Source organism: Lytechinus variegatus, chromosome 3 (genome assembly GCF_018143015.1).
Source record: "Lytechinus variegatus isolate NC3 chromosome 3, Lvar_3.0, whole genome shotgun sequence".
NCBI lineage: Eukaryota > Metazoa > Echinodermata > Echinoidea > Temnopleuroida > Toxopneustidae > Lytechinus > Lytechinus variegatus.
Genome location: NC_054742.1, coordinates 9,285,371 through 9,310,588, shown reverse-complemented (window position 1 = coordinate 9,310,588; position 25,218 = coordinate 9,285,371). Strand labels below are relative to the sequence as shown.

The 25,218-nt window shown below is 33.9% G+C and overlaps 1 protein-coding gene across 1 annotated transcript in view; it reads right to left on the bottom strand.

Annotated features, from left to right (window-relative positions):
- Positions 1 to 25,218, bottom strand: part of LOC121410168 (sodium- and chloride-dependent GABA transporter 1-like) — a 50,405-nt gene that overhangs the window by 11,767 nt on the left and 13,420 nt on the right. The window contains exons 4-11 of the mRNA XM_041602072.1: positions 22,532 to 22,666; positions 21,992 to 22,095; positions 19,210 to 19,334; positions 18,448 to 18,560; positions 16,665 to 16,796; positions 15,717 to 15,819; positions 14,497 to 14,597; positions 11,800 to 11,967 (exon numbers count right to left, since the gene is read on the bottom strand). Of these exons, the coding sequence (XP_041458006.1) occupies positions 11,800 to 11,967; positions 14,497 to 14,597; positions 15,717 to 15,819; positions 16,665 to 16,796; positions 18,448 to 18,560; positions 19,210 to 19,334; positions 21,992 to 22,095; positions 22,532 to 22,666 (981 nt within the window). The remainder of the gene's footprint in view (positions 1 to 11,799; positions 11,968 to 14,496; positions 14,598 to 15,716; positions 15,820 to 16,664; positions 16,797 to 18,447; positions 18,561 to 19,209; positions 19,335 to 21,991; positions 22,096 to 22,531; positions 22,667 to 25,218) is intronic.

The window sequence follows — 25,218 nt, the reverse complement described above, 5'->3', positions numbered from 1 at the left end:
TGAGTCTAAATCCTTAAGCTACTCAGAGAACACATTGAGTATATGGACATTGTCAACAACTTAATGAACGTCACAGTATTTTCGTACGCCGGCTCAGGTGGATCTCTGATGATTTTGTTTTTAATTTTGATCGAATTTTTTCCATTTTAAGTATCATCCATAATTCATAATATATATATATATATATATATATATATATATATATATATATTAATGTTCATTATTATCGTGTTCCCTTTCAGTAATTGTTCCTTAGAGACATGTGCAAGGTTTTCTCTTCTCCTAGTCTCCCATCAGTCTGTAAAAACATAAACATTTTGGGTGGAATCATTATGATAGCCAGGGTTTAGCAAAACCTGGGTTAACATTTTTATGGAGTAACAGTAACTGTTGTCGACTTTTTCACTAATTAAAAATTATTCTTATCATGCTGCAATAAGTTGATAAAACTATTTGAGTCTGGAAATGTGAAGAATATAAAAATAGTAAAATATAATGAATTTTAATAATTTCTACGAATATGGAAGAAGTATTATGAAACAAGTGTGGTTTAATATTATAATTGAATGCGATTGAGGTATAGTTATCAGAATACCATGCAATTATTGTCTTAATTTTATACGATACGTGCGTATAATATTATTATTTTACGCTTCACTTTCCTTCCGATAATATACATTAACGCTTTACGCGTTAATATATTCATTCTGTAACTTTTTATCGCATATCAAAATCATCAGATTTAGAATATATAATATTCAAAACGTGATATTTAAGCAGTATGTGCTAATAGAGAAAAGGGAATGTTGAAATGATTATGCATTCCTATTTGTAGAAAGTGGTCTTGTTTATACATCTCCTCTTCTACTTCAGAAGACACTCAGCATCCCCCTTGGGATTTCCTTGTCAATGATGTGTCTCTGTTTGGTGACTTTGCTCAATACAATAATAATGTAACTCTATGTTTGGTTTCCACACTTTCACTTTCCCTTCAAATGAATCCCCTTATTTCATCTTGTGTGAATAGTGTTTTATGATTTCCTCATTAGTCATAATTTTATAATTTATATGTATTCCAGTATTCTAAGCTTCTTTTCAAGAAACAGTTTCCATGGCAACAGTGACGATATTTCCCTTTGGAGGATTTTAATGAAATAACCGACGAACATCAAATTTTCATTCGTGTAAACCCGATGTGAACCTCCGCCCTTCTATCATTAACGCAAACAATACTATATAATAAATGAAAAATATTTTTATAGGTTTATTTTTTTCAGAATAAAACAAGAGTAAAGGGGAAATATCGAGTTTGCACGTCGATTGCTTTCAATTTACCATACCGGAGTCACACAGTGTAGTTACAAAGTAGATTATTTGAAAACATCGTTCAAACTGAACTGCTCAAATTCAACAGTGTAAAGATATTTTCACACTGTAGACACCTCGACAGTGTAACTGTTCACAGCGTGTTCATAATGGTCGACTTCGTAAATATGTGATTCACACTGTGCTCAAAGTGTGATGGTGACTTCACACTGTGTTCCACACAGTGAACACATTGTGGGATACTTTGTTCTCTCCAGTGGGGAAAACATGACCCCTTATTTTTTCATACCTGGAAAAGTATTTTCCCCAAATTCCTGAATGATATTATTTTCAAATAACATTTTAGCTCATTCAATTCTACCCTCATTTCCCGTTTCATTTTCCTCGGTTCTTTTTCTTTCCCACCATTTTGCCAACTCTTAATTTATACTTCCTTTCTCATTCATTTATTAGTATTTCGGAATGATTGATTCTTTTTCACATGTTCTTTTTTTCTTTCCTTTTTCCTCTTTCTTTCCGTCTTACCTTTCTGCTCTTTCTTTCTTTCCTTCCCTTTTTCCTCCTTTCCTCTTCCCCCTTTTCTTTTTTGCTTCCCTTTTTTCTTTCTTTCTTTCTTTATTTCTTCCTCCCTTTTCATGTCTTCCCATTTTTTTCGGCAAAATCCACCAGGGGAGGCAAACTGCCCCCGTCTGCATATTACGCCACTGGTATGACTTCAATCTGTGCTGTTAGGGGTTTGTTTTAGTGGTGCTAATTTTAGAACACATATCGTACAGCTGAGTAGTTCATTTTATATACCTTACTGAAGAAAAACTTTTAACCTATTTACATTGTGATACCTGCATGGGTCGACACTCTGAAGGCGACAAAGGCTGCTGGGTCTAATGAATAATTGATGATACATCTATCATGAACGTGTCCTGATGGAGTATAAGCATTCCATCATTATCCCTCTACTGATAAGCTAACCTGTGAATATGATGGTGGAACCTACAGCGTTTCCTCATCAAACATACTTCGATGGATAAGACAAAATGAGCGTGCCTAATATGTTTTTTGGGGGCAAGGTTCGGGTGGGTGAATACATGCAGTATATTAGAGTAATCATTGTTCACAAAAAGACACACGTATGATAACAAACACGGAGGGATTACCTTCATGAGTAGACCATGTCATTTTTTTTTAAATATATTATTTTTGTTCCGACATGATTCAGCTGATAATGAGTATAACGAGTGTACCACACACAATGTTCATATCTTACCTAGATAACAGTAATCCATTGCAAAATGGCAATGACCAATCAAAATTATTTTTTATATCAATATGTTCTTCAGCATAATCACTATTAATCAATCAAAATTAATGTTCTTTTACATTGACCTCACTTTACGTGGCTCTGATCCATCCATAATTATTATAGTCAACACCGTACAGATCCTCCTGTCATTTAGATCCACAATAATCATAATTTCATTCTAAACAGGATTATTTTCCTGACTGTTTTGATATCCTTCTAGAGTGAACTGTGCATCTCTTTAAATACTTTCACTTCCAAAATGGGTATAATCCATTTTTATAACATGTATAAGGAGAGTGGGTCCTGGTCAAGATTAGCTCTTTTTATTCATAGTGTTTTTACTGAAAAAGCTGATTAATGGTTATAGTTCTCGGGTAACATCTATACAATAATAATAAAGTTAAATCTGATTAGATATTTTCAAGAGTGTAAATTAAAAATAAAAACAGGACTGTCATTATTACTGCATCCACTTCATCTAATCGCATATAGGCTTCCATATCCTCACGTGTATCCATCTTTCTTAAATCACTACAGACCGAGTCTCGAACAGAATTACTTCAGATTTATCTATCTAGTCAAATCTACTTCTCCTCTATCTATCTATCTATATATAAAACTAATTAATATAAAGTTCCGACCTCGATCTTTGACTAGAAGGGTCTAGTGGACTAGTTAAGAGGGATATCTCCTTACTCTCACGCATGCATAGAGGGTATTTATTTGGTTTAATGACCCCGTTACACGTCAGATGATATCCAAGGCAAGTGGTGGTCAGATCGAAATCCTTCTGTCAGTGAGGCCAACATTCTGTTCAACACCAATATCTCATTTAGAGAGCGTATATTGAATTCAGATTACCTTGGAAAGGAAAAAGATTATTGTTCATACGTTTTGAGCATAATCATGAAAATTATTACGATCATTACCAAATTAAATAATGATGAATAAAATTATGTATTCGAAATCGCTGTAATTTTCATTCAACAAAAGTACTTTCAATTTACGAGTCAATGAACTTCGTTCTCTTGACCTTCCTAAATTATGTATGCACTGGGATGATTGTTTCTTCTATTTCAAGAAGTTCCGCTAATTTATCCTAACAATTCCTACATTTGTCAATCAATTTCAATTCGCCTTACTCCACAGTGATAGCTAACTAACTGTATGAATAAGATTTCTCAATTTCAATCTTCTTTTTGTTGGTTTATTCTGAGCATTATTTTTTTTTCTTTAAGACCTCCAAACATGTCTTTCTTTCCAATTCCCCGAATTACTCATCACTGCACAGCAAAAACTGTGGTGTTAACCGATGTACATAGAGGACCACATCAGTTATTTTACACCGGTGTTAAATTGGTGGTGTTAGTTTTACACCTATAGGTGTTATTACAACACCTTTGGTTGTTACATTTACTACACTCTTTGGTGTTATGTTCAATCTTTAGGGTGTAATTTTAACACCTCAGGGTGTGGTACTGTATTAACACCAATTGGTGTCAGTTTTAACACCACAGTTTTTACAGTGTGTAAACCAAAATAGTCACTGAACTTCGTGCTAATGACCCCATAAGTAGAAGTTGTTGTTTGAGCTTCTCTTTCAAATTAAATTCTTTTTCCCTCCCATTCACCATATTTTAATTGTTCCTCTAAGTACATTTTACTATTTCATTAGAACTTTCTTTACCTTTAATTACCCACTATTAAAATGTTACCAGTTCTTTACTGTGTAGTATCAGCTTCTTTAATGTTACGTAATTTCATGCCTCTAAATTCTGGTTTAACTACTTGTAATTTATTTGGTCGAGAGTTATTTCACCTCTATATCATTTAATTGATTTAGTCCAAGTTTTCCTGCTCGTGTCGATTCTTGATGATGATTTGAAATAAAAATTTCAATTTGAAACTCGTGAATTATGGCTCTACTCGGAGTTTTCTTTCTGTCAAAAGAACGCGTTCCCTTTAATGTATGGGGCCCAGTCCTTTTTCTTGTAGAGTCTTCATCGATGCTTTGGGGTCAACGTATCTTTAAAATACACGTATCATGACTTCAATGGCGACAATCATCTCTCCATATACGTATCGTCATCGAGTACGTTTCAATGACATACAATCCATACGATGAAAAGATCGTACTCCTCGATATTATATTTCCTTAATTACACCCAGCTCTGTAGAACAGGATTGCAATGTGAAGGTCATTTCCCCAATGTACGAGGTATTTAGTGACTACTTATGCTAAATTATGTACTACCAAAATTGAGAAGGAGCTTTTCAAAAGAAATTGTTTCACAGAAGACCGATGCTGCTTCTCTCACAAAATTGAAAAGACCGAAGCAAATAGTAATGAAGTCGTTTCCTGTGGTAGAATTTAAAGAACATATACCGCTTTTTATGTTCATCATTTTCTGTTCGAATAATTAAAATGTTATGTCAAATAATAAATATTATTCAACATAAAATCAAACAGTGACATGATTACATTTTGTAATAAGTTAGAAAAGACAAAAAAAAGAAAATGCTCGTGTTTTGTACCTCTTACCTATACATCCACGTAGCTCCTTCAAATTGTATTCATTTGGTACATGAATATTTGGGCTATTTTTATCTGATAAATGCGTTCACAAAATGAGATCCTTTCAATTTCATTCTAAATTGGATTTTGATAAACAGAGAGTTATGGAATTTTAAGTTGAATACATTGATCAATTTAAAGTAATGGGACAGGGATATTGGCACCAAATATTCTTGATTGTTAACCGCAGATTGATGAACTATATATAGCCGTCTATTACATCAAAAGTTTGTTTGCTCTTTGTCATGTATGTCAGTTGGCTTATCTATCTTAAATACTAGCTTTGATATTTATGAGTACCATGACTATCTTTATCTTAATAGACATTTATAGTTGATATCATATCTGTATATCATATTTATGTCATCTATTTTCATTTGACTTTATTTGTATGATACACTGTTTACTTGCACATATGAGTAAAACTTAATATTTGAAAGATGCATTAATAATTGACCAGCAAAAGCAAATTAGATGGAAACAGAATTAGAAGAAGGAAGGAAAGATAGATCACATGATTTTCAAATAAGTTTACAGGTATTAGTGCAAATGTGTATATACAAAATATTTCGTAATAGATGTTACGTACAAGATTTACATGCAGTTACGGTCGTGGTCAAAGTCGAAAAGAAGCAAAAAAAAAACCGCTCACTGAAAAGACGTACGTCAAAAAATCGTGGATAACTCAATATGTCAGGTCCGAAGCAAAATAAATGAAGTCATATAAAGTGGTTGGTATTTTATTTCATGACTGAAACTAACTAGTATTATTCTATTAATAATCCCTTGCTCCTAGACCCTTCTCATAACAAGGGCCGAGGACAGAGGCGTCGATCCTGGGAGGGGGGGGGGAATATTGTTTTGCTCCCCAATAATTCCGCAAAAATAAACTAAGATTGTAATGTTACACAAAAATCAGCAAGCGAGGTTGAGATGCACAACTCGTTCTTTATTTAAAATCGTGCTAAAAAATCCGCTTTTCCGATTGGAATATAAAATTTTTCAGCTCGCGCTTTGCGATTGCATCATTTCTGTATAGCAAAAACACATACTTTTTTAGGTGAATAGAATGTCCCGTTTTCAGTTCTTAACCTGAAAAGAATTCCCGCTTCGATTTGCAAAAATGATTTGTTGGACATATATCTTGTTCTTTATTAAAAGCGTCCATTATAGACTCGTTTTTTTCAGATCGAAATATCAACATTTTCAGCTCGCATCCATTTTTCTTTTAGATACCCATCTTAAATATTGGTACCAAAAATGTTTAGAATATCAAGCTTTCAGGTCACAATTCAAAGATATTTCAGCTCGCTCTCGACACTCGCATTATCTGTGTAGTGAGACATGTATCCTCATGGGTCACTATATATAAACAATCATAAACAGGTACCTTTTTCCTGTTTTCAGGTCAGTATACTAAAAATTTTCAGCTCGCGCTTCGCGCTCGCATTAATCTGTTGAGGAGATATGTGTCTCTTTCTCATGAGTCTCATATATATTATATATATTTTAGATCAATAGTATGGAGACTTAACTTTACTCACACTTAACTTTACTGTCAACAATACACTATACTTACGGACTCAACGATCCTGGTGAAGGGCATGTGCCTAAAGGTTGATAAAGACGGGTATTGACCTTGCCACGGCCAGCTCCATACTATTGATCTCAAATATAATCATGAAGGAGACCCATACACGTACATCGCCAAGATTGATCACATTTATATATATATATATATATATATATATATATATATATATAATATATATATATATATATATATCGTGGGTGAGTTTGTTTTGTGTGATCGAGCGCCTTAGGAACGTTGATTCATTATTTTGCCCGCCCCCCCCCCCCCCATCTGAAAAAAGGGATCGACGCCCCTGGCCGAGGAATGATTTTAAAGGACAAGTCCACCCCAAACAAAATTTGATTTGAGTAAAAAGAGAAAAATCCAATTAACACTGAAAATTTCATCAAAATCGGATGTAAAATAAGAAAGTTATGACATTTTGAAATTTCACTAAATTTTACCAAAAAAAAGTTGTATGCACATTCTGGTCGGTATGCAAATGAGGAGACTGATGACGTCATGCCATAATTCGTCCCTGAACATGTGGAATTAGCATTGTTTAATAGTACAAGTTGGTCCTTACAAATCTGTATAAACTGAAATATTGTTTAAATAAAAAACAACGAAAGAAATAGTGAGTGAGGGACAGCATCGACCGTCTCATTTGCGTGTAGTTGTACATATCAACATTTCGTGAAAAATAAGTGAAACCTTAAAATATCATAACGTTCTCATTTTACATCCGATTTTGAAATTTTCAGCGTGAAACTAGCTTGATTTTTCTCTATTTATTCAAATCAACATTTTTCTGGGGTGATCTTTACCTTTAAAGGGGATCTGAACATTTTCACATTTTTGTGATACGATTACGGTTTTGCATCATAGTGAGATATCGCATTACATCTCATAGGGCAGAAATGTTCATTATTAACTCTGTCTAGATCTATATCTATTATTTCAGAATAATCAATCAAGCAATATAAGACACTTAATCACTCTTGCAAGATGTGAAGTGTTAATGAGATTGACACAATCAATGATTGGTTCACACGAAGAAATCAAATTAGAAATATTGAAGAAACGTTTGGTTTCTTATTCAATATTTCTTTATTCTTTGATATCATCACAATACACAAAGACACAATCCAATCACCTTCCCTTGAGTATGCTAGAGTTGTTACCATGACAACAAACAAGACGTTAAATAAAACTCACACGCTATGGCATAATGAGTCAACTCATTATTTTTTTCTCCTTCATTTTCTTTTCTCTTCAACTACTCAAAATTACACCATCCAAAAGTCGTATTCAGAAGTAATCACACATGTCGACGGTAAATCATAAATAGATCTCGGTCATAAACATGATATTGAGCACTACAAGGGGGGGGGGGCAGACTGTCCCCCTGACGAGTCACAACCCATGCAAGGGACGTATCCCCCCCCCCCCCCCGACGAGTCAAAACTGATCCCTGGCCTTTGAACTTGAAGACATTTTTTTTTTGCTTGTCATTTTTTTGGCGGACGAATCCCCCCCCCCTGTGGAAAATCCTAGGTAGGTATGCTATACAGGAACGGAATAAATTAATTATTTGTCAAAACACAAGAAGTTCGCCACGACGTGTTCAGACTCCGCCAGGCAACAAAGACATCAATACAATCTCGGCTGTTTGTCTTTGAATAGGATATGGCTTTGATGTCTGAATGATGGATTTCATATTATTTTATTCATGCCCTTTATGATCTTGATAAGACTAAATGAATAAGAAATGAAATGAATAATAAACCAGTCCCAGGGTAGTTCGTTGCAATCAGAGGCACTTTTCATCGTGTTCATGATATCTACTCCGATATATGCAAAATCAGGACTGGGATATTCGACTGTATTGAGGACTGGAGGGGGGGGGGCATGATGGCCCCCTCCCCCTTCTGATCTCGGCCGCCGTTCGCGTGATCGCACCGAAATTTGGCACACACTTTCTTTTCCACAAAAACTGCAAGCCAGTACAAAAAAAGAACAACTGAATGATCAGTTTTTATTTATTATGAATAAAATATGCAAATTTATTCTTGAAAAACATTATTTGCATATTTAACAACCAATTTCACTTCATTTTTTTTTTTTTTCAGATGTCATCTTTTTAATCTAATTTTAAGGTTTCCACAAAGAAAAATTACGAAAGCGATTTTTCCTTATGTATTTCTTTGTTTTTTTAATTTATCTAATGTATTTCTATGCTTTTTCTTCTTTCGTTTTTCATTGCTTTCTTTCAATGAAATTATTACAGACCACTTAAAAACTAAATAAAACCCTAAATTAATTAGAATGAAAAATAATTACCCTTTCTATGAATTTTATCTGCCATAGACTTTGCACACAAAGTATAAAAATGTGCCATTTTCGGCATGACATTGTCTCATAAAAAGTCACGTGGCGTTGCAATTCTATACCCGTATGTCGCAAATTTGGTCGCAAAAATTGCGTGAGACTCAATAGAAAAAAAAGTCATAAATTTTGCGGCGTTGTATTTTTTAGTTTTGGAAATATCGCGCGAAGCATCGAGGGGGCATCATGCTACCCCCCCCCCCCACACCGTCCTTTTAGAGTTAAGCACGAGGCAAACAAGAACTTCATGGAAGTCTTCCCCGAAATGAGGTACACAATACGGACAAAATAAAAAAATTTCATACCAACTTTAACAAATTATCAATATTCCACACAAATGTATATATATATATACATTTGTGTGTGTGTGCAGGTTCATAGGTTTGAACATTCACTTTAGTAGAATTACAAAGCTGAAATTCATACTCATCGATTTCTTTACAAAACATCAAATGATTGAAATAAGCAGAAATAGTAAAGAATGAATATAAAGAGCATGATCAGAAATAATGTTGATTGATGTGTCCTAATTATAATCCAAAGAAACAAATATTACTCATATTTATTGAATTATTAAATCACTGAATTGTATATAAAAGGATTATACCCTACAGGGAATACCAAACTGAGAAATATATAAAAAAAATAATATAACTTTGGTAATCTCTATAATGCCATATGGGTTGATAAACAAAGAGCCTTACATGTAATTCAACGCACTGGATCTTAGCATATTTTACTGATTCATATCATTCGCCCTTGTCCTATACATCGTCACTATATTAAATATTCATTTGTTTGATGAGCGGAATGAAGTAGTCTCATTAGCAATGAATGATTTGACCTTTGGAAATTATCTGAACCTAACAGTCGTCAAACAATATAAGTAACTACAGAAGAAGCAGACTATGCACGTATCCCGCTTTAAGAATCTTTACATAATTATAATAAAGAATGAACATCGATAATCATATTGGACAAATCATTTGATTTGTATAGATGCTCCTGATGTTTACAAATGCAAGTATGTCAATAGAAGAAGACAATCAAAAGATAAAGGAAATACTTGAGGAATTTCTTGTTTTGTTTCTATGCGAATTACACGTTAGTCCATGCACTAGATGATATCATTAAATATTATCATGCACTATAGTAAGCTACAATTTGGATTCGTTATGAAATATTGAATTTTTGCTGGGGGAATTTTTAATACATTTAAGACATTTCTAGTTATCAATGGATGAATTAATGATAATATCCTTATTATTTTTCGTATATCATATTCTTGAAATGTGTGTTCCAGATTACTTTTGAATCGGGACTATAGCACTAATTTATACAGAGTTTATGGCATGGAGGTCATTACCGAGATGAGTATAGAAAAGGGGGTTAAAACGAATGTTTACTGGGAATTTGTATCAGCCTCATTACAAATCGAGTACTCGCCTATTTTATATAGGTCATTACGAGATTATAAGCATTAGTTTGATTATTTTGACAGCTTTAACTTATCTTATTTTTTTATGTCAAAAAGATATTTTTCAGTAAATTTTCAAAAGATTATGAAATGCAGTTGAGAAGAATATCGGTTTAGACATTACTATTCAACCCTGCAAATGATGAAAAAAAGTAGAGTGATTAGATTTTTAATGGATCCAACCGTTAAACATGTTTTACATCATAAGGGAATTCAGCATAAGGCCGATAGTTTCCACGGCAAAAAAAACTGAACGAAATATCCCATATTACCACTCAATATGAATATCATATAGGAAAAACAGAATGAAATACCAATTTTCTGCTTAGTTATTATAACGTATACAAATCAATCAATATTTGCAGGTAGAAATATCGAATGCCAATAGTGCATACTTTTATCAAGGTATAGGACGTAGACATTGCGTAGGTGCATTTCCCTATTCTTAAGGTGAGAGGGATTCATCTATATTTAGTTCTTGATTCTTTCTTTTGAGATATATAGCTACATGTAGTTCGGTTCAAGGGTTTTACTTACAGTCAATTTTTTATAGGCTCGCTCATCCAGCATCTGTCAGAAACGACTTATAAGATTGTGTATGGTATAGTAGCAGTTCAGTTTGGAACAAGGTGACACCCAAATATTCTGTCTATCAAAGGTAGAATCTTTGACCTGAATTAATCTAACATTATATATATATATATTTATATATCTCTTTCTAACAGCAATAAGTTGTGTTTTATATAAAAAAAAATAGAGACTTAGATTCTGTCATTTTATTAGTTAATGAATCAGCAATGATGTTCGAACATTAAAGAGTTTATGGTATGATCATTTGAGCACTTGTGTTAGAAGACAAAGAATCATTATCAGGAACTTCCAATGCATAACCCTTAGACCCTAAAAAAAAACCGGTGGGAAGAAAAGTTACGAATTACTTTAAGCACGAGTGGTGACACTTTCTAGAACTATGTGATACATCCCTATGTAGCTGACTTAGCGCCTAAGAACATGTTCCTTTCGTGTTTAAAGCCATGTTTAACTTTATGAAACGCTCACCAGGTCGCCAGGGTTAATACTGAATCAGAATACACCCATGGAGTATCATGAAGTCTGCATTAACACATACTTAATGGAAGTAGATTTAAGATTGTACTCACTTCTCTGAGTGATCCTTCGGTGACGATGAATAAATAGACCATGTAAACTGGGATACACATCATTGAGCTTAGAGCTACTAACCAACCAATCACCTCACCCCATACAGGATATGTGTAGTCTTCATACTCAACCCTTTTGTATTTTACCAAGCTGAAGAGAAATACACCCTGCAAAGAAAAGAATGAGATATCGTGGATATTATACTGACATTCAACCCAAATAATTAGTTGCTTTTAGAGGGAAAAGAAAAATCAAACAAAGTGAAAATATGAAAAATATCGGAGTAAAATCGGACAATCAATAAAAATGAATTTATAAAAGGTGTAAAAAAAATATTGGTAATCACTATGGAGATTATGGTTGCTGTCAGAGTCATGTAAGATAAGGACTATACTTCCAAATACTCCAATACATAAGATGGTTAAAAAGGCCTTTTTAACTTCAAATTATATTCTACTTTCAGGAGGACATTAAACAATATGCTACATGTGTTATATTTGATTACTGCATCAGGGGAATAGAAGATAACCAAAAATCCAATACATGGCCAATGGGAAAGTTTTCCCTGCCACTTTTTCATAATTTACTTATCCAGTCGCCAATTTGAATTTTATCTTAAGAATTTCTATGTTTAAACAGCTATAAGCTTCTTATTGCACGTCCGGTTTCTTTCAGATTTTACCATTGTTTTTATTTTTCTCTTCTCCCACACAACATTTTATATTACCGAGGCTGGATTATCATTTAACAAATTATATGTCTGAGCTTATTTATGTCATCTTAATGTGACTGTAAAGCCTTTGATTGTTTTGCTAGGTTGGAACACTGAAAAGTGACAAGTGAAAAATGAAAAAAAAAAGATCTACATCGTAGAAGAGGAGCTGGTCTTACAGGGCGGGTGAGGATGAGAGGGGGGGGGGGTGATACTTGAAAGCGTCTCATCAATATTTTGTCGTCTGACAAGTCACATCTGACAATTTTCTTGATTTCAATAAGCTCATATTAACATTTTGTCTAACTGTTACTATGGTAACTAACAGTCGGAAAACACCGACAAGTTTCCTTCTACATTGATAAAACGCAAACTTTACAAATTACAGACGTCACAAGGAAATTAGTGAAATACTCTTAAATGAAAAAACTGAGACTGCAGCTCATAGGTAAAAACTAATAAATACATGTATTCCCGAAATATTTTGCTAATTCCTATTTTACACATTGGTTAGTGTGCTTCCTTATTCATCTATGTTGATCTAAACGCGACTGGAGGTTGCATGACGAATAACAAATCTTCTTATCCCACACACGTAGGTATGAGGACACAGTCCCAGATTGGTGTTTGTAGAAGTGATAGAAGAACCCTAGTGGATTCGATCTACGTCAATTTGTGGTAAGGGTGATTGGAGGCTACCTGAACAACACTCAATGCATACGCAGTCATTTATAAGGTTGATTGTGTTATGCTAATCAACAGTGAATTGTTACAACATGGTGTATGCAGCAACTTTTCTTTAAAATGTGGCAAAAGAGCGATAATACTTGCCTTTTTTTAATCAAAATGTATTTTGTGGTAGGTTTAAATAAAATATCGTGTTAAATCTTTCTTTTACTTTATTTTCAATAGTTACCTTTTCGTTCTCTTTTTTGTGGAACTTTTCTTAGGGGACAGATGCACTTTACACCAGAGCTATTCAGTAGAATACACAAATTTAGTAAAGGAAACGAAAACGGAGAGTGGAATAGGGGTACTGAATAAAGCTGGATAAAACCAAGCTCAGAAGACCGTAAAACTTACAAAAAATAATCATTTAAAAAATGGCAAGAGGAATAAAAACAGTCATAAAACGGATCCGTCAAAATTACACATTAAGTTACATGCAAGATTGTTAAATTCAGAAGGTAAAAAAAAATTCATAACTGATTACAGCGAAATAAATTGCGGCATGTTTGCTAAAAAATAAATAATAATAGTACTTTCCTACGGATCATTTTGCTAAAGATATGTGAAATGGCTCGATTTGAAACTGGTTGATAAGTACTGTTTAATATCAATAATTGTTTATTTCCTAACTTTTAAAGGTTTGTTTATTGGGAAATTTTCAATCCACTTTTTTATTCTTCTCTTGCACCTTCAGCCATAACAATTTACGTCATTAATAGCTACGTTCATTGCACTCCTAACAAAAATTTATTTGAATGGAAACTAGAGCAAAAATAGCTCTTGAATTTCACAAAATCGGTTGTTTAAATGTTTCGCGTATGATGTAACTTACCCCCAGCCTCCTATAGCGTTATTAATTTTCATGAGTTAAAAAAATATATTTGTTATCGCATCATAGATAAAGGGAGTCAATGATGTCACATATACACTTTATTTGGCCAATTTCATGGGGTGAAATATCAAATATTTGAACATTTCCTCCTCTAATCGCAATGACGTAAACCTTGGATAGATTTCCTATGCATTATTTTGTAATCATTACTGAAAATATTTTTTATCATAGTGCAGAGCTTCATTAACGATGTCAAATCAAAGAAATGTTTATAATTATCATCGGCTCTCTCATGTGAACATATCAATTTTCTGATAATCAAAAATTAAATTGCAACAATTTTTTACATGCAGCATTTTGTTTGTCTTTTCTCAACTCGAGTCATTATTGACATGATTGAAGGGACATTGCTGCCTTACATACCACACAGATTAAAGGTGTAAAGATAGTCCAACAAAGTTTCCACCACATCATAGGCCGATATCCAAGCATCTGTTCAATGTTCTTATAGAATCTATTCACACCTGTTTGGAAGAAGAAAAAAAGAAAAGATCTTCAGGAAGGAAAGAATATTAAATTCGAATTGAAGTAGGGAGGTTCTCAAAAAATAATATCATCTGTCATTGCCAGTTTAAGACATCCCTAACTTCTAAATAATTACTACAGTGACCTTTTGACGCCAAAATCTCATGAGATCACGACCGTATACTCCGTCAAAAAGGAAACATGAAAAGGTGTCGATTGTTCATATAAGAAATGCACAAAAACGTATTCGTAAAGATAAGAGGGAAGTAATGTAACTCAAGTTGGGTAAAATTATATAGCAAATAATTTTACCCGTGTATCAAATGTCCATAGGTACGGTACTCGAAAGAGTAATTTCAATTTTATATTGCCAAAACGTGAAGGACATATAGGGAACACTTTTTATTTTAATGGCATCTAATCTTGGAATGCTCTTCCCAATAAAGTAAAAGCAGTTAAAATATTTCCTCAGTTTAAGAGTGCAATAAAGAAGCACCTAAAACTGGAAGCTACTCGGGAGCAATATTACCATTAAAAATCACACATTTTGTACTGTTGGTTTCTACTATTTTAGATAATGTATACATTAGGGCATGTTAAAATATAATCTTGTTTCACATATCAGGAGGATTGTTGTTTGCTTCAGATGTTTGCATATTATTTGACTGATGGATATGTATGTATTTTATTATTTTTTTACCATATTCCAGTTTTGTTACAATATGTTAATGTTTTATACTAACTATAGGACCCCACTGGAAATAAGCCTTTCGGCTTTCATGGGCTATCCTGTCAAGGTATTCTTCAATTTCATTGTAAGCTCTTGTGATATTCTTGACGAATAAAATCAATCAATCAATCAATCAAGTTGAGATTCCGACACTATCGATCAGGGCCATACATTCTTTTTACTGGGAGTGCTGATGTAAATTTGACAAGCAAAAAAAGGGTCTCAGATCCGACTGTAGGTCATTTTGTCCCAACAAATGGAGAATAATAAACCCACAACTTGGGCAATGTTGGGGGTGGTTCAGCTTTATGCTATCGAGTAATGAACACTTCATGAGGATAAAACCCGAATGTTGGAAAGAAGGAGTATATTTAATTTTCAAACTTACCATAAAACCAACTGACTCCTATAGTCTGGAAAAATGTCAAGAAGAGGAGGCTGATACCACTGGATGAATACGTATTCAGAAGCTCAAACACATAGATACCACCCTGAGAAAAAACAAAAATTCTTTATCAAATGAGTCTTTCATAACTTTGCTTTTCACCATCTTTTATCAGCATGCTATATAAACACGATACAACGATTTTCATATTGTTTATTCATAACCAGGCAGGTCGGACTTGGAGTTACTCTTCCTTTTATTCTTGTACAATTTTCTACAATATACATTTTCGTTCAACTTAGATTCTCGCGGCATCATTTTAAACATATTATAGTTCCAATATGATTGCACTTTTAGCGTTTTTCAACTTTCTTTGGCTCCTGTCAGGTAATGCCTTGAGAAGATCAAAGTCATATAAAAGGAATAAGTGAAATAATTCAGCAGTTTGTGTCGTAATTACATGTATAAACCATGAGGGATTCACCCTCATTAGCAGGTCCCTCGGAGAGGACCTTAAGCCGTCGGTTCTTTGGTTGCTTGCTTACACGCATTCATGCGTTCTTAACAATCAGGTAAAAAATCACCACCACCATTTACCAATTAATTGAATAAATAAATAGATAAATGAATGATAAATAGATAATGAATACTAGAAAGATAGAGAGAGGGAAAGCAAGAAAGAGAATTAGAAGAATAGAGAATGGAAATATATGTGGATAGAGAACGAGACAGCAAGGAACATAGAGAGAGAGAGATACAGGGAGATAAATAGAGAAAGAAATGAAGGAAGAAAGGAAAAAAAATAAACGAATCGAATGAAAGAAAAGGAAAAGAAAGAAAAGAAAAGAAAGAGAATCAAGTAAATAAATTAATAAATAACTAATAAAACGAAAGAGACAGAGAGAAAGCAAGTAAGAGAATTCAAAGGATAGATAATGAAAAGATGTGTACCTGTGTAATACATCCGATTCCAATGAGATAAGATCCTAAACAGACGACTGCTATGAAGATTTCTTTATACTTCCGAAGATATCGAGGCCATTCATCAATGCATGCTGTGAAGAAACCTTCCATAGTACAGAACTGTATCAAGAAAAGATTGCAATCATTGATTATATGCTTGGATTACTTATCGTTATTGCAAGGCATTAGTCGATATTTATCAAAGAAAAAAAAAGGAAATTATTTTATCCTAATGAAAGTACATGTAAATGCATTGAGGGCGTTGTTTGTAGTCAGTGGTTACGACTCTCGTCTTTCAATCAGAGGGACGTGGCTTCGCATCTCAGCCATGGCGTGTTTTCCTTCAGCAAGAAGTTTGCCCACATTGTACTGCACTCGACCCAGGGGCCATTTCATAAAGCTGTTCATAAGTTAAGAGCGACTTTAAGAAAGACTGGTGATCTTTTCTTACGCGCTAAACCAATGCCAATGAATATACCGTTTACCATTTACTTACGAACAGCTTTATGAAACACCCACCAGGTAAGGTGAATGGGTACCCGGTAGGATTTATTCCTTGAATGCTTTAGCGCCTATATGGCGGCTTAGGTATACAGCTGTGGTAATAATGATATCAAGTATCAAGCGCAGTATGAGTATAGTAACTACGTTGGACCGTAATTATTAGAATCATTATTATGTATAGAATAGAAACAGTATGGTATGACTAATAGTCTTTTCTTTTATCTGATGGAGTTCATTTAATATTATGCAATTAACACCTGATCAAAAATATATTAAAGGAATGATACCATAAAGTTATTCGACGGACGGTAAATCAGTCAAATATCTAATGAAATATGGCTAATCGCCACTCAAATCAACAGAAGAAGAAAAAGAAGTGCTGAAGAGAAAGTCACATATCAAGAAAATTAACTTTCTCCCTTTATATACCGTCAGGCACAGGTGCACTATCGACAGATCGGCACACCAAGTAAGAAAACTATTTTGCCAAAATGAGCAGTTACCAAATGAGCCGTAACAACCCTCCGCCATATGACACTAACTTTATCGGTTTCCAAGTTGTGTTTACTTACTCATGCTCATGCGTGTATGCAAAATACGAGTTGTACCGAATGAAAGAAGAGTCTCTAAGCCTTACAAAGATATGTCATTAATCAAAATTTTAGTAAAATATAAATAAATCTTTGATGACCTTTTTTCCGGGGGGGGGGGGCATTGTGACATGTATATACTCTCCGAACATGCCGAATGTCAATTGAGTTAGCATTTTTTTTTTATTCAGAATCCAATAAAATTTAAATCATTGGGATGCTGAACATTTCATAAGCATTTTCTCAAACATAGTGCAATGAGGATATGATATCAAAGATAAGATAGATAACTAATTAAAAATTCTATCATAACTAGTCTTTATTATCGACAATAATACATTATTAATTCAAGGTATTTTCAAATTCGCCAACGAAGTTTTATATATAAATTTATATACCAATTAGATCCAAAAAATAGGTTGGTGTTTGACAACTAAACTGCATGCCAAATGATGGCGCTATATTTTCCACATGAATACAACCATTAAGCGAAGAAATAGTATACACGGTATATGGCAAATGATATTAATCTTGTTCAGAAGACATCTTCGATTTATATACTAGGTGTTCTATTATTGGCTTAATTGAACATCAATGCTGCTCGGATCGGAAGAATATTACTTGCTATAATTCAGCAAGTCTAAATTTCTAATTAAGCCGTCGGTTGCCATAGTTACCTGTGAATCAAGACCAACCATGAAGATCATAGAGAAGAACATAACTGCCCAAACTGATGGGAACGGGAGCTGAGCAATGGCTGCTGGATAGGCCAAGAATGTAAGACCAGGTCCTAATACATATAAATAAATAATTACTTACAAAATTAGTATGCTTTGCTAATACATTTCTTAACAGAGAATAGCACTTTGATTGTGATCAAGCCTGACTTAATTTTTAATATTGAATTGCTGCTATCAGTTTCTTACCAGCAAGAATTTCTAACGAAAGTATATTCAATAGGAAAAAAATGGATTTGAACTAGTACTAGAGTATCAATATATTCTTGGTCATATATCACCCCATTTTAGGTAAAAATTAGTTTTTCTTGTTATTGACATAATCAAGAAGCAAACGGAAAATGAATATCGTGACCAAGATACCGGTTAGCGATAATCGCCTAATATCAGATTCACTTTATCTATTTCAGATTAGTCCAATGTCGTATGTTTTTTTAAGGGTTTGAACTGTCAAAATTTGGTTCTGGTTGACGAAAGTTTCGACCATGGATGTAGAATATCTCGACATTATTTTACTCTTTCAAATATCTGACGACGTGCAAGCAAGTAAGCACTCTCCACCCAGGTTATCATTCTCACAAATAGAATAATAAGGGGGGGGGGTAGTCATACAAACCCAAAACACTCTGTACGGGATTGTATTAATAGATTCACTACTATTTGAAGTTCAAGTCGACATAATATTCATATTTATCATCTTACCACTTGTTGCTACATCGGCTACGTCTTTATTTTGTACATGGGCGAGATGTCCCAACGTGGAGAAAACAACAAAGCCTGCAAAGAAGCTGGTACCACTGTTAACACACGCAACCACCATTGAATCTCTGTTGTTGTTTTTTTTAAGTTAAGATTGAAATAAGGAGAAAAAGATGTAACACATTATCTTTCACTTATTATTGACTATTTCGTAGTGTTTGCAAAGTGTACGCACATTCACTTGCTTATTACTTCCGTGTAGGTACACCCTAATACTATTATGTGTATCTATAAGCAATGATTACATCCTAACGAATTGCATTTTGCGCTTCCGAGTAATTCGACAACGGTATTTTACAAAGCACAATAAACAATATACTAATCATAATAAAGGTGGATATGTTCATAATTTTGAAGACACGATTATAGCTATAAATATATTAACAAAAACTATTGTTTTTGTAAAATAAAATGCAAATATGAACCGTTCACTCTCTTCAATGACAACCATTATTTGCGCATCAACAGCACAAGGAAGGTTATCTCCTTTCACCATTTAGTAGTGTTTTTTATCATGAAAATAGTAACTTGGTATGATTGTGTAAGAGTAACTAAACGCTAACATAAAACAGAAATGAAAGCAAGGTATGATTTGTCTTAAAATACGAGATGGTTAGTGAAGGATTTAGAGATAAATTTTGGTCAGGGATCCTAATAATACAAATGGACGAGAACGGAGGAAGGCAGATGACCTCGTCAACTGCTTTTGCTTTTCCCTATACCCCCCCTCCCACATTTGCATAATTCCCAACGTTAAGGCAGCAAAAGCGAATGACCGCCGCGTCTCCTGCAACCCACTCTTTGTGAAACAGAGGTAGTTTAAACAGCAGATGATGTTTTTGGAAAGCAAAATGAGCAAACGTAAACTCAATATGATTTCAAACTTTGACTTTTGAATCTACGTTCTTTATTCAAAGCATCCAATATACAACTCATACTTCTTCATGTTTAAGTGGAGGTCAAAATGGGATTTATTTCAATGCATCATAATTCTGTAGTACTTTTTAAAAGTAACAAGTGGAATGCCTCTGGCCGTCTCACCTGCATCACGCGGTTCAATATAGCAGCAGTGCTGACTTTGAATACTACTCTAACTCGCACAAGATGTTCAGTGATACATGGTTATTCTTATGTCCACTTTTTATGAACTAGACCAATAAACTTACAGAGATATGATGGTTATTCAACAAAAAACCCCAACATGGCCAAAGTTCATTGACCTTACATGACCTTTGACCTTGATCATGTGACCTGAAACTCGAACAGAATGTTCAGTGATACTTGATTACTCTTATGTACAAGTTTCATGAATCAGATCCATAAACTTTCAAAGTTATGATGGTAATTCAACAGATACACCCAAGTCGGCCAAAGTTCATTGACCTTTGACCTTGGTCATGTGACCTGAAACGCGCACAGGATGTTTAGTGATACTTGATTACTCTAATGTCCAAGTTTAATGAACTAGACCAATAAACTTTCAAAGTTATGATGGTAATTCAACAGATACCCCCGATTCGGCCAAAGTTCATTGACCCTAAATGACCTTTGACCTTAATCATGAGACCTGAAACTTGCACAAAATTTTCAGTGATGCTTGATTACTATTATGTCCAAGTTTCATGAATCAGATCCATAAACTTTCAAAGTTATGATGGGAATTCAACAGATATCCCCAATTCGGCCAAAGTTCATTGACCCTAAATGACCTTTGACCTTGGTCATGTGACATGAAACTCATGCAGGATGTTCAGTGATACTTGATTAACCTTATGTCCAAGTTTCATGAACTAGGTCCATATATTTTCTAAGTTATGATGACATTTCAAAAACTTAACCTCAGGTTAAGATTTTGATGTTGATTCCTCCAACATGGTCTAAGTTCATTGACCCTAAATGACCTTTGACCTTGGTCATGTGACATGAATCTTTAATAGGATGTTCAGTAATACTTGATTAACCTTATGGCCAAGTTTTATTAACTAGGTCCATATACTTTCTAAGTTATGACATCATTTCAAAAACTTAACCTCAGGTTAAGATTTGATGTTGACGCCGCCGCCGCCGTCGGAAAAGCGGCGCCTATAGTCTCACTTTGCTTTGCAGGTGAGACAAAAATGAGCACTTGCACATTGTCAAGTTTAAAATCTATCATATGCATTATCATGTGTTAATTATCTCTTTATTGACTCAATGGTTATCTTCCCAAATATGTCCACTAATGTACTGAAATAATTTTCTATAAAAAGTGCCTTCAGTCAATAGCCCCTGTTTTCGCATCGTAAGATTTTTCCGTTGTGTAAACGCGCGGAACTTCTGAAACTGCGATTTTTTTTTTTTTTTGGGGGGGGTTAACTTTACTGATATCGTGCAGCTGAAACACGATCGGTAATGCTATTGTATTCGAGGTATTCCTCGTATAAATATCTACTTCTCACGTCATATATGAAAGCACGATGGAATCCATACTTCACATTATGTCTGGCAATAATAGGTCAAGCGTTAAGGTTGTTTATTAACAACATTTTATTAATGAAGATGAGAAAGAAAAAATGAAAGGGGGGTGGTCGTGATGAGATTAAAAGCCCCGTTTGTGCTCGGTCCATCTGTATTAGGATCCATGATTATAAATTACGATACAAGGGTGCTCTCTAGCACACCCTTTATGGAGGCACCCCGCAACGCCCCCGTCCCTACCCATGCGCCGCCCGCCTAGCGTTGTTACCTGTAGACATTATTGCTGAATTTGTTGTAGCTCCCTAGGGCAATTAGACTTCCAATACCAGTTCCATAAGAAAAGAAAATTTGAGTTGCTGCATCGATCCAAACCTAAGTGAGAAACAAAAACTAAAGAGTAAAATCAATTCTCCAATTTTCTCTTGCGCTTTGAAATTGATGTTCAATTTGTTAAATGATCTCTTTGGCACTGTCGTAAAAATTTACTATTAACAATTGCAGCTAAATAAGTCTGGTTGGTTTTGTCCAGAAAGAATCACAAACATACCCAATATAAAATAACTTCGTTTGGACCCTAACCATGCTCTTGTAAAAAATAGAAAATGATGATTTATTGTTCTTGTTATTTGTCTACAAATAATTTTTTAAATGGAACACCTAAATTTCTTGGAATTATTTAACAATGCGTGTAATCAAATACTTCTTCTATTTATTTGAAACATAAAGATGAAAATTGATTTTTTTTTAAAGTAAATTGAAAAGGCTAACACAAAATTCGACAAAAACAAAACGATGTTTTATTATTCACCCCTGAATCTGTGAGCCTTGAGAAATCTGGTTTGATGTAGTAAACGATGCCCTCTCTGGCGCCCTCTAACGTCACTCCTCGGAAAAACAGGACAATCAGCATGAGATAAGGATAAAGAGCAGTGAAGTAAACTACCTGTAAGAAATTCATTATGTTAGAAAACACAAAGTCATGATTTAGCTCACGAAAATCAGACGAGGATTCGCTTGAAAAATTGCCTTTTTTTTTCATTATTATAAGGATCACACAGTGACTGTAAATTCGTCGATAAATTCAGCCATTGTGGACAACATAAAAGACCCCATTGGAAATAAGCCATGTCGGCTTTCACGGGCTATCCTGTCGAGGTATATTGGTACTTTATACTAATACCTGTTATATTATTACCTGACAAATAAATCAATTAATTAGTTTCAATTAATCAAAACACAAAAAAATAGAGGAAAAGGTTAGCAAATATTGAGCCCCATAATGCCTTGTACACATGTATATAAAACAAGGAAATCGTATATGCACCAATAATTCTCATATTCGGTATACCTCTGTATGGAAAGAGAACAATAATTATCAATAACAAAGAGGAACTGACTTAAGCGTTCTCTTTTAATATCATAAATGGACCATTATATTATTAAATATAACAAAAAGTTTCACATGTGTGTTTGATCAATCATGACTTAAAAAGTGATAAACTTCCTAATGAAAAAAAGATATTCACAATCTTAAGCATTACATCCAACCAATTTTTTTTTTTTTACTTCTCAAGACAGTAACATGTTGGTGACATTAACCGCTGCGTATCGACAATGAGGCAATGTCAAGGTCTAATTGAGCGTTACATTTTACAAGATTTCTCTCTATTCAAATCCATCTGAATTGGACAGCAGACTGTTGATTAATACATGATGAAATGAGATATTTAATGAAGATAATCGTTCATGACGTTCATGTTAAGAGATAGAATAGGTTTATTTTTAAATTGTTAGTGAAAATGAAAGTAAACATATGAGTTCAATAATTATTGTAGGATGCACGATGAAACATTTTTCAATTATTTTGGCTCGTTGAGCCGGGACAAGGGAACGATTTTTTATAAAAGGGGGGGGGGGGTTAAAAATAACGTAAAAAGAATTAGGGATGTACAAATGTGGGCATTACAGCATCAAAATAATTTCCAGAGGAGCACAAGAAAAATGTTTGGGGTGCTTTAGCACTACATCTCCAATAGATACATCACTCTGTCATACCATTATTTACCGAACAAAATCACACCTAATATATACATAAAATAAAAACTTAGGATATACTTACGTCAACTTGCACTTTATTTTTTTCATATACTAATATTTGCCTCATCAAAATATTTTTTAAATATTATGTTAATACAGTTCTGAATTTATGTCATATTCAGAAAAATCTAAACCACGAGATAGCATATCCCCTCCTTCCTCCTTCTCGTTATTTTTACTATGAATTATATGAATCAACTCGACTCGTTATTGTTTTAGGTTTGTTTATGTAAATAACCGTACTGTATTTATTATTTTCATGTTGCCATGTATCATGTTCGTCTATAACAGGTAACCTGTACATGATTGTTGTAACCATTTTCCCTTTTTTATCAATACAAGGTGGTTTATTAAAAAAGTGTTATCATGTTAAAACTATTTCAGTATAACTTATATTTTTTCCAAAGGATATGCTCCATAAGAACACACCATTGTTTTCTTTTCTCTCTCTTCCACCCCCTATTTTTTGTCTTCTCTCTCACTCTCTTCATCGTCCTTGACTTTATAGTGTTTGCAATGTGTACATGCTATAGAGTGTACATCACTCTATCTTAGCATACTTTCCTTTATTTTCATTAAGTAATTTTGATCTCCTGAAATCTGTCAACACTTTGCCCACTATATACTGTATAACCCGATTTTTTTTATAAAATTATTATTATGAAGCCCTTGGAAGTTGGAACATAATTATAAAACATGAATGACATGCAAAGTAAGTTCAAAGTACTTGAATTCTTCGAATGCAATCGGAGAAAAAGCATGAATTGTTTTATATTTCATGAAATAACAACATATGTGGTAGCACAAGTATCATGTTCTCCATGAAAAGAAAACATTCTGAACCTGTGGGCATGTTGGGAGTTTTCAAAACCAGACGAACTGGGTGGTAATCTTTAGTTGTCATCTCAACATACATGATTTAGATATCATCGACGGTATAAGGTGTCCCAAGAAAAGAAGACGAAATTCGTCTCATCTCTGAGACGAAGTTTATAGATGGAGGTCTCCACATGTATAGGCCTATAGTAGGCAACAGTCCTGCCGTATTTCTTCGCTACATTTACGTCTATTAAAGTTTGTGAATGTATGTATGTAATATGCGTTGCACAGAAAAAAAATAAGGAAACACTGGCGTACAGATGGGAGGACGGAGGGCTGATGGGAAGGAGAACATGAAAGAAAAAGAGAGTGAAACATGATATTACTTGTTGAACACTATTTCAAACGAAATCTTATCTCACTCGCGCATTGTAAGCAATTTCACAACATACGCCACGTTGTGCCCCTTCAACATTTTTTATTCATACGTCATTGGAAAGAAATAGGGAAACAAAGTATCACTGCCATCTATGAAGGAGAAACGTCGAATGATACATTTTCATAACCATAAGTATCATG